At 29.0% G+C, this 9459-nt stretch overlaps 3 protein-coding genes across 5 annotated transcripts; 1 reads left to right on the top strand and 2 right to left on the bottom strand.

Moving 5' to 3' along the window:
* Window positions 1–14: 14 nt before the first annotated feature.
* LOC100651750 (rRNA 2'-O-methyltransferase fibrillarin) lies at window positions 15–2341 on the bottom strand. Its single transcript, XM_003393990.4, has 5 exons — window positions 2204–2341; window positions 1360–1688; window positions 1111–1284; window positions 586–831; window positions 15–492 (listed from the first exon to the last, which is right to left on the bottom strand). The coding sequence occupies exons 1-5, from the start codon at window positions 2214–2216 to the stop codon at window positions 322–324; spliced, it is 933 nt and encodes a 310-aa protein (XP_003394038.2). The 5' UTR covers window positions 2217–2341; the 3' UTR covers window positions 15–321.
* Window positions 2342–3067: 726 nt separating this feature from the next.
* On the top strand, window positions 3068–6500 carry LOC100651276 (general transcription and DNA repair factor IIH helicase subunit XPD). The gene is made up of 13 exons (XM_003393988.4): window positions 3068–3222; window positions 3299–3398; window positions 3468–3722; window positions 3801–4034; window positions 4110–4233; window positions 4304–4400; window positions 4472–4605; window positions 4671–5200; window positions 5261–5436; window positions 5503–5782; window positions 5865–5975; window positions 6045–6143; window positions 6206–6500. Exons 1-13 carry the CDS (start codon window positions 3218–3220, stop codon window positions 6338–6340), a joined length of 2280 nt encoding a protein of 759 aa, XP_003394036.1. The 5' UTR covers window positions 3068–3217; the 3' UTR covers window positions 6341–6500.
* A 109-nt stretch (window positions 6501–6609) lies between these two features.
* On the bottom strand, window positions 6610–9435 carry LOC100651515 (tubulin-specific chaperone E). Of its 3 annotated transcripts, none has more exons than XM_048414355.1 (8): window positions 9319–9435; window positions 8834–9016; window positions 8370–8759; window positions 8008–8289; window positions 7760–7889; window positions 7406–7694; window positions 7106–7323; window positions 6610–6790 (listed from the first exon to the last, which is right to left on the bottom strand). In XM_048414355.1, exons 2-8 carry the CDS (start codon window positions 9013–9015, stop codon window positions 6698–6700), a joined length of 1584 nt encoding a protein of 527 aa, XP_048270312.1. In that variant the 5' UTR covers window position 9016; window positions 9319–9435; the 3' UTR covers window positions 6610–6697. The 3 variants fall into 3 exon arrangements, with proteins under 3 accessions (XP_048270312.1, XP_012175733.1, XP_048270313.1); XM_012320343.3 differs by having other exon boundaries at window positions 9388–9406; XM_048414356.1 differs by having other exon boundaries at window positions 9192–9401.
* Window positions 9436–9459: the final 24 nt, after the last annotated feature.

The raw sequence follows: 9459 nt of genomic DNA, 5'->3' as shown, positions 1-9459 counted from the left end.
TTAAATATACTATATGGCTTTTAAAATTCGTTTATTCGTATGAAAGTATAAGTGAGCTGATCATATAGTATTTAAAATATAAATTTTGGATTAAACATTAGTACGTGTACGTCTTTTTCTGTATATAAAATGCACAGGTACAATAATGAAATAAACTCTGTTCGTAGAAAATGTTCGAATCATCTGAATAACTGTCTACTTTACATTATATTACAGATTATTTTTATATCTTCATTCGTAATTAAAATTTATCGCATATATTCGTAGTCATTATAATGTTATCTTAACAATTAAATAAAACATATATACATATGCATAATTTTAGGTAGCTTTTTTAGGTGGCGGCCTATAAACTCCAACTACAACAGCATGATCTCTTTCGTATGGTTCCAATGTAATTTGCTCCTGTGGTTTCAGTTTATCAGCAATTAATTTTTTTACTTCTGAGGCAAATACTGCTTCGGGTTGAGCTGTAGAATCTATACAGCTCGCCTAAATCAAAATAATGACTATATAAACTTAAAGGCACAAATAAAAAATAATACAATATTTGAAATCTATTAAAATACTAATTAATATACTTGCCTTGATAGAAATAACAAAATGACCTCCGTTCTTCAGGAAATATTGAGCATTCAAAGCTACTATCCTAGCTTGATCAGGTTGCGCCACGTCAGCGAATATTGTATCTACCATTCCAATAAGCATTCTATACTTGTGAGGATGCCTCGCATCTTCAATTATGGGAATAATATTTGTTCGTTTCTTAGCAACATTTATAAGATCTCTGCCAGACCTGTGAGAAAATTCTACAGCATATACTAATCCTTCCTAAAATAAAGAGAAGAAATAAATTTATCATCGTGTATTACAAATGATATGTAGGCATAATGTAGGTCTAATTACAATTCATAGATTAAATAAAAAGGTAAACTGTTAATTTTGTACAAACGTCTTTTTGGAGCAAGATATAACTTATCTTACTCAATCAGAAAAACGGCAATGTAATTTCTGTAGCATAACTCCGACACCAAATTAGCAATAATATACTAAAGTGGCTCTAATGTATGCAATTTATACATATTAAACAAAATATTGATATAAACTTACTGGACCAACAACATCTGCTACATGTGATACTGTAGTCCCAGATGCAGCACCTAAATATAAAACTTTGCTTCCAGGAGGCATGTGAATTTGATCTACTCCTCCGAGTATAGCTGCAGCTAACTTTGATCTAAAAGGGTTCCAAACTCTATATTCAATTTTTTCACCATTCTCTCCCTGTAATATCCATATATGAGTAATTATTATATTTTCCATATTAACATAACAAATTATAGTAACTTGCTTATGTACCTCTACGCTTATCCTCTTTTCACCATATACTTCTGAACCTGGTACCAAATTTAAAGTAACTAATGCATCCTCTTTTCCTCTTGCTATAAAGACACCTTCGTGACGATGTGGTTCTATGACTACAGTTTTGCCACCTTTAAAACCACCTCCACCACGTCCTCCTCTTCCACCTCTACCTCCACGTCCCCGTGGAGTACCTCCACCTCTTCCACCACCTCGACCACCTCCTCCTCTGCCTCCACCACGTCCACCACCTCCTCCTCGACCACCTCCTCCTCCTCGTCCACCTCCTCGGCCTCCTCTAAATCCACCACCGCCTGGTGAAAATCCTGTAATGAAATAAATTTTGTAACAACAGTAGATACAGTAGCATTGATATAAAATACTGATACGATATATGATATTAGATAACATATACATACGAGAGCATTGTTATAAAAACAGTACACAGAACATAAAAAGAGCGACAAGCGGGAATTCATTGTTTATTGCCTTCTATTAATTGTAAATAAAAGATTATTTAGTTCTGAAATGGAGAAAGCGATAAGCTTTCCATCTAGAGTATTCCGAGGGATCTTATAGGTTAATGTAACATACTATCACACAGATACAAAAATTATAATTTATCTGACTGAATGTCCAATATATTCATATAAAAAATGATTAATTATGTTCAAACAGATCCATATATATATTTTATAAATTAAATAATCTTATACTCCATGAGTATAAAAGAAGTTATTATTTACGCGCTATATTGTAGAAATCGTGTTGTAGTAAAAAAAACCTTCATTTTATAAGATATTAAATATAAGAATAATATTTTTAAACGACTACTACTTACCTGGCTTTCCCATTTTAAAAATTAGATGTATAAATTTATGTTCCTAATTTATTTTAAGTTATATCTATCCACACACGTGTAGCAGTACAGACGCTGAATGAATGCTCACGGAAACGACATTAAGTTGCGAACATCTTCCGGTTTAGACCAGTATATCGATTTAAATATATATCGATACGTAAAGATTGATTCATACTTCGAAAATATTAAAAATTTACGAATAATTTAGTATAAAATTTTCAAATATTATTGAAATTTAAAATTACTTACATATTACGATTACAATATGATTATAATTATTTCAAATATTGATTATTTTTAGAGTACATAAAAAAATTTATATATTTTTTCTATCTTACGCATAATATAAATTATGTTTGCATGTACGTATATTATTTATTATACTAAACCTTATTAATTCTAGTATAATCTTTACTTACATAAGTGCACATTAGTAGGACTTCATTAGCTTTTTAATGTGTTACCTATATCTATATTGTAGTACTCGTTATTTGTTTATGTGTTTATTTCTCTTCCGATTTAGTACAAAACAACGATTATAAAATTATAAAATATAAATTATGTAATATATATAATTAAAAATCTCAAAATTGTAATATATTGCAGTGTTTCAATGTAATTTTTGTAACTTATATACTAAATCTTACATTACTATATTATAATAATACAATATCAATTATACAACATATTGAATGCATATATTGAAATATAGAATGTATTGTATTGAAATAAATTAAACAATTATTCTTTTAGAACATTAAAAATTTCTTGTTACATATTTAAAAAAAATATTGTTTTACGAACACAAGATTCGTAGTTGATCTATGAAGCGTATAAACGTAATGCATTCGCTTTTATGCGCAATGACCAGTTCAAATAACGTTATATATATAACCTTATCCGTTGTTTGAAACTTAATGATTTTTATATTAATAAATAAATGATATTTGTTGTGTATAAAATTGTTATTTATTTAATAATAAATATAGAAATATGAAGTAATCATAAATATCCATTTAACAATATTCTTAGTTATTTAAAATATAAAGTTTAACTATATGTTTACATTTACAGAATCAGCGTTGACGGCTTACTTGTATATTTTCCTTACGATTACATTTATCCAGAACAATATGCATATATGCTCGAGCTCAAACGTGGCCTGGATGCTAAAGTATGTATTTTCAACACTTTTGTGTCATATAATCATTAATTAACATTTAAATTTTATTTATAATTTTAGGGGCACTGTTTATTGGAAATGCCATCGGGCACTGGCAAAACTATAACTTTGTTATCATTGATTGTAGCATATATGTTGGAAAATCCATTGGATGTGACAAAATTAATTTATTGTTCCCGTACTGTACCAGAAATAGAGAAAGTCATAGAAGAATTAAAAAAACTTATGGATTATTATGAAAAAGAAACAGGAAGTAAACCTAAAATTGTTGGCTTAGTTCTTAGTTCACGAAAAAATATGTGTATTCATCCAGAGGTAATTAATTTCAAACTTAATTGCTTTTCATAAATGTGCCTTATATGAATGAGTATATTAACAATAGATTTAAATTAGGTAAGCAGAGAACGTGAAGGCAAAATTGTTGATGGTCGTTGTCATTCTCTCACAGCATCATATGTTCGTGAGAGACATAACTATGATGAATCAACACCAATTTGTAATTTTTATGAAGGATTTGATATGGAAGGTAAAGAACAATTTATGCCACCAGGAATATATTCTATTGACGATTTGAAAGAATATGGAAGAGACCGCAATTGGTGTCCATATTTTCTTGCAAGATTTACAGTAAGTATCTCAGAAAGCAGGTTGTTTATTTTAAGACAATATAAAGTACTAATGTTTTTTATCGTGTAATTCTAGATTTTACATGCCCAGATTGTAGTGTACAGTTATCATTATTTATTAGATCCCAAGATTGCAGAAACTGTGTCAAAAGAATTAAGCAAAAGTTCTGTAGTAGTATTTGATGAAGCTCACAATATAGGTACAATGCAGCTAATACATTAGTTACTTGACAAAAATTAAATAAAGTCTAACTACTTAATTAATTTTAGATAATGTATGCATTGATTCAATGAGTGTAAAAATTAATAGAAGAACTTTAGAAAAAAGTTCAGCCAATATACAACTTCTTGAGAAAACAGTGGCTGAGTAAGTTATGTTTTAAATGTTATATTGTCTAATATATAATTATAAAGCCATTATAAATATTTGTGATTTAGGATGAGAGAGGATGATGTAAATAAATTAAAAGAAGAATATGAGAGATTAGTAGAAGGATTAAAAGATGCACATGTTGCAAGAGAAACAGATATTATCTTAGCTAATCCTGTCTTACCAGATGAAATTTTGCAAGGTAAATTCTTAATTCTACATCTGTTTAAAATAATTATGGATTTAATTTATATATATTTGTTATAGAGGTGGTCCCTGGTAATATTAGGAATGCAGAACATTTTGTCGGTTTTTTAAGACGATTTGTAGAATATTTAAAAACGCGTCTACGTGTGCAACACGTAGTTCAAGAATCACCTGCTGCGTTTCTGAGAGATGTTCAAACAAAAGTTTCAATAGAACGTAAACCATTAAGATTTTGTGCAGAACGACTAGCTTCTCTTTTACGTACTATGGAGATAACCGATTTAACCGATTTTTCACCCGCCATATTAGTGACACATCTGGCAACATTAGTATCTACATATACAAAAGGATTTACAATTATTGTGGAGCCATTTGATGACAAAACACCTAATGTTTTAAATCCAATTCTTCATTTTGTTTGTTTAGATTCATCCATTGCAATAAAACCTATATTTGATAGATTTCAGTCAGTAGTAATTACTTCAGGAACATTGTCTCCATTAGACATGTATCCTAAAATTTTAAATTTTCATCCAGTCATAATGTCATCTTTTACTATGACATTAGCCAGACCTTGTCTCTTACCGATGGTAAGTGTGATATTGTTTAGAATATTAATTACTAAAAAATTAATTCAAAAATAATGTCAGATTGTAGCGAAAGGTAACGACCAAGTTGCAATTTCATCAAAGTATGAAACAAGAGAAGATGTTGCTGTTATAAGAAATTATGGTCAACTATTAGTTGAATTCGCAGCTACTGTTCCCGATGGTTTAGTCTGCTTTTTTACCTCCTACTTATACATGGAATCTGTCGTTGCTGCATGGTTTGTTTCGATTAATTTATACTGATAATATCATTATAATAATATAATTATAGTTTATTTTTATAGGTATGACCAAGGTGTGGTAGATCAACTTCAAAGACACAAATTATTATTTATTGAAACTCAGGATTCTGCAGAAACGAGTTTAGCTCTTATAAATTACATACGAGCATGTGAAAATGGAAGAGGTGCTGTTCTCCTTTCTGTGGCACGTGGCAAAGTATCAGAAGGAGTTGATTTTGATCATCATTTGGGAAGAGCTGTTTTGATGTTTGGAATTCCTTATGTGTATACACAATCGCGTATTTTAAAAGCACGATTAGAATATCTTCGTGATCAATTTCAAGTATGTTATTAAACAAAATTGTAGATTTATAAATATTTATATTAATAGTATCAATAATATGACCATTTCTTTCTTCTCACAGATCAGAGAAAATGATTTTTTAACTTTTGATGCAATGAGACACGCAGCACAATGCGTTGGAAGAGCAATTAGAGGAAAAACTGATTACGGTATAATGGTATTTGCAGACAAGGTAACAAAAATTATGACAAATAATTCTAATTTTTAACAATCATTTCTTTGACAATATTTATTTTTTTAGAGGTTTTCGAGAATGGATAAACGAAGTAAGTTACCAAAATGGATACAAGAACATTTAACTGATAGTTTGTGTAATTTATCAACCGAGGAAGCTGTGCAGGTAAAACTCAAAATTTAGAACGCCTAAAATAAATATTAGTAATTATTAATCGTAACTTTTAGATAAGTAAACGTTGGTTACGACAAATGGCCCAACCATTTACACGTGAAAATCAATTGGGATTATCCCTATTGACACGAGAACAACTTGAAAAAGAAGAATATGGCAAAATTGAACAGAAGGCGCAACAAAATTAGATATATAATATGACATTTAACATATAACAAAGTTTGTGCCATTTTTAACATAACGTATAGTGTATAAAAATATACTGTAACTTGTGTTTTGTATAGTATTTATATTATAGTACATATAAAATGTATTAATTTTTGCAATGAAAAATATTTTTTCCAATAATATACGATTTTTATAAATTAATAGAATTAATATTTAAAAATTTAACCACAACTAACAGTAAAAATTAACAAAGTACAGCAAATCACTAAGGGTACAGAAAATATATCTATGCAATTAAAAAAGTTTAATAACAAAGTATGGTGATGAAATCTTAACAGTGTACAAAATACAATTACATCTATGAAATTCATTTAATATCACCATCTTACAATAACTTGGTCTCCATCTTGTATTGAATAGTATCGGAGTTCCTGAAGCGGTTTATCAAGAAGTATTTCATCTTTCGAAAGCTAAAAAATTACATAAAAGTAGTATAAAAAATACATAATAAATCCAAATATATATTGAGGGTGTATAAGTCCCGTAAGTTTATGATCACGTAAATACATTTAGATGCACGATATGAGTTCCTGACGCTATCCTGTCGCACCCGACGACGGCCACCGTAATGGGTAAATATCCCACACTACTCCGTCTTCCCTCCCCGAGTAGGTTGTCTTTGAAAAATTTCTTCCACGTAAAAAGTACACGATAACGCAAACTTGTTATTTCGCTCAAATATACCCCAATATATATATATATAAATTGTAAAATGTTATAATTACATTTTGTTGTATAAATGAAAGTCTTGGAATTTTTCCTCCAGTTCTAAAAAGTCGTTGCGCAAGTCCAATAACTTTTTGAACTTCCATATCTTTTAATAGTTTTCTTTTAATTCCTCTAGGTTGATTTGGATGATCTGGGCATACAAACTCTACTGTTATGACGTTAGAAACCATTTCCACTTTCACTTTAGGTGATGGAATATCAGAAATTCCACATTCTAAAAATTTTAAACAATATATCATGATTAAAAGTTAAAGAAGTACTAACTTTTAAACGTATTAATTGTATTTTTTATTTACTTGCAACTAATGTTGGATATCGAGGGTGTTCAATTATGAACCTATTTCTCTTGTCTACATCATTTTCCGTTTCGGTCCACTTCGATAGAAATAATTTCAAATAATCATACTCAGCACCACGTCTTTCATCTTGCAAGATTTCAGTGCCATTTAATGATTTTAATTTTGAAATTCTCGCTATGATTAACTGACGTGCAGTTTCTAAATTTTCATTTTTCAAGATAGGATTTTCTCTAAATTTCAAATCTTCCAAATTATTTAGCTTTTCTAATTCTGATACAGATTGCCACTATAAATTATATTATCGAATTATTTTACTTTATAATTTACCTATATCATAAATATTTATTTTACCTCTGATATGTTGTTTTGCGATATATGTAATTGCCGCAGATTAAAAAAGGCTGTGGTTTTTGCTGTTGGTTCAACAGTTAGGAACCTTATTTTGTCTATCTTATTGGAATTTAAATTAAGGTACTCTAAACTGTAAAAAATCTTCAATGTAATATAAATATCTTACTAATAAATAATATATTATTACAAATTATAATCAATGGTACACACACACACACACACACACACAATCAAAATTATTAACTTGCCGTGGAAGCGATCCCAATTTAAGAATATCATCCCAATTAGATATCAAATTTCCTTCAAGAGTTAATTTACATATTTTCATTAAATTTTCATCTTTTATTGGCTTGTGTATGATGTTAACAATGTTGAAAGAAACTGAAAGTTCTTGCAAAGATGGAAACATACTCATACATCGTTGAATGTCAAACCAATTATAGTTCATTCTTGCTATAGTTAAATATTTAAGCATAAAAAATGAATCTTTTAATATTTCCATATTTTCTTCAGTTGGTAAATAATTTTCACTAAATACATAATAAAAATAGATATTAACAATGGTAATTACTTATTATTAACATATTTAAATAGGATTTTGGTAATCTACCTCAGATTAAGCCGAACAAGACAGTCAAGTTGACAACAGATATCTGCTATAATTCGCCAACTATTTATTAAATTTTTAGATAAATCTAATTCTTCCAAATTTGGACATAATTCTTTTAATTCTCCAGGATTACCAGTAGTACTAACACATTGTTCTCTTAACCACACAATTTTTAATTGATCAAATTTGCTTTGCTTCTTATTTACTTTGGAAAAACCAACAACTTCCAAAAAAGGTGCATTAATTTCTTTCTGTAAGCTTGTTAAGGTGTCTCTGTCAATGCCAGCTAATTCATCATTGATAAGGCCATAACGAATTTTAATAGCTTCAGGACAAGAAATCCCAAATTTTGCTTTACCTGGTCGTATAAATGAACCTGATGTAGGATGCCTATTACAAAACAAAAATATTTTATTCATATATAACTAAATTAATTATATAATTATATTTTTGTATGGTTTTACCTAGCTTTAAAATATTTTACTCCTTCATATGTACCATTGTGTTTTCCACGTGTTGGATCATCCCAATCTATACCAAGCCACAAACCTTTAGTTTTACCAACAGGACCAACGTACTTTAATGTACCTTGATGTCCATCACACTCAATTCGGCTGTCAATTTCATATTTTTTATCTTCTACCATACTAAAAGAGAAAAATTTGAATGATATTAATCATAAAATATATTTGAATTGTACATCCTTTTTATTTCAAAGACACAATTCGAAAAATATCATTCTAATTTCTTTACGGTATAATTTTTAATAACAAATACTAGATGTGTACTAGATGTATATCATGTTGCGGTTCGAAACCTAACCTCAATGTAATAGATGATCATTGAAAATTATGAGGCTAATAAAATATTAATGATATAAACGAGAAAAGATTATCACAGGATACTATTGCAAATAATACTTAGGTCAAATATAAGTGGCTATACAGACATGATTTAATCAAAATTAAAAGTCATATACGGTAATATGACATTTCTCTGTTGTATACAGTTAAGATACCTAGGACTAGGAACTCTGTAGCGTAAGATACTCCACTCAAATAATATTATGTATGTGTACCTTTATGTATGC

Source organism: Bombus terrestris, chromosome 2 (assembly GCF_910591885.1).
Source record: "Bombus terrestris chromosome 2, iyBomTerr1.2, whole genome shotgun sequence".
NCBI lineage: Eukaryota > Metazoa > Arthropoda > Insecta > Hymenoptera > Apidae > Bombus > Bombus terrestris.
Note: the sequence above shows the minus strand (reverse complement) of the source record. Positions and strands in the feature narration are given on the sequence as shown.

Coding starts and splice junctions, on each gene's coding strand:
- LOC100651750 (XM_003393990.4), bottom strand. Junction 832..1,110: donor TAGCAGATGTTGTTGGTCCA/GTAAGTTTATAT, acceptor TCTTTATTTTAG/GAAGGATTAGTATATGCTGT. Junction 493..585: donor ATTTTGTTATTTCTATCAAG/GCAAGTATATTA, acceptor ATTTTGATTTAG/GCGAGCTGTATAGATTCTAC.
- LOC100651276 (XM_003393988.4), top strand. Junction 5,201..5,260: donor GACCTTGTCTCTTACCGATG/GTAAGTGTGATA, acceptor AAATAATGTCAG/ATTGTAGCGAAAGGTAACGA. Junction 5,783..5,864: donor ATCTTCGTGATCAATTTCAA/GTATGTTATTAA, acceptor TTCTTCTCACAG/ATCAGAGAAAATGATTTTTT.
- LOC100651515 (XM_048414355.1), bottom strand. CDS start 9,015: ATGGTAGAAGATAAAAAATATGAAATTGACAGCCGAATTGAGTGTGAT. Junction 8,760..8,833: donor GTAAAATATTTTAAAGCTAG/GTAAAACCATAC, acceptor GTTTTGTAATAG/GCATCCTACATCAGGTTCAT. Junction 7,324..7,405: donor ATATCCAACATTAGTTGCAA/GTAAATAAAAAA, acceptor TAAAATTTTTAG/AATGTGGAATTTCTGATATT.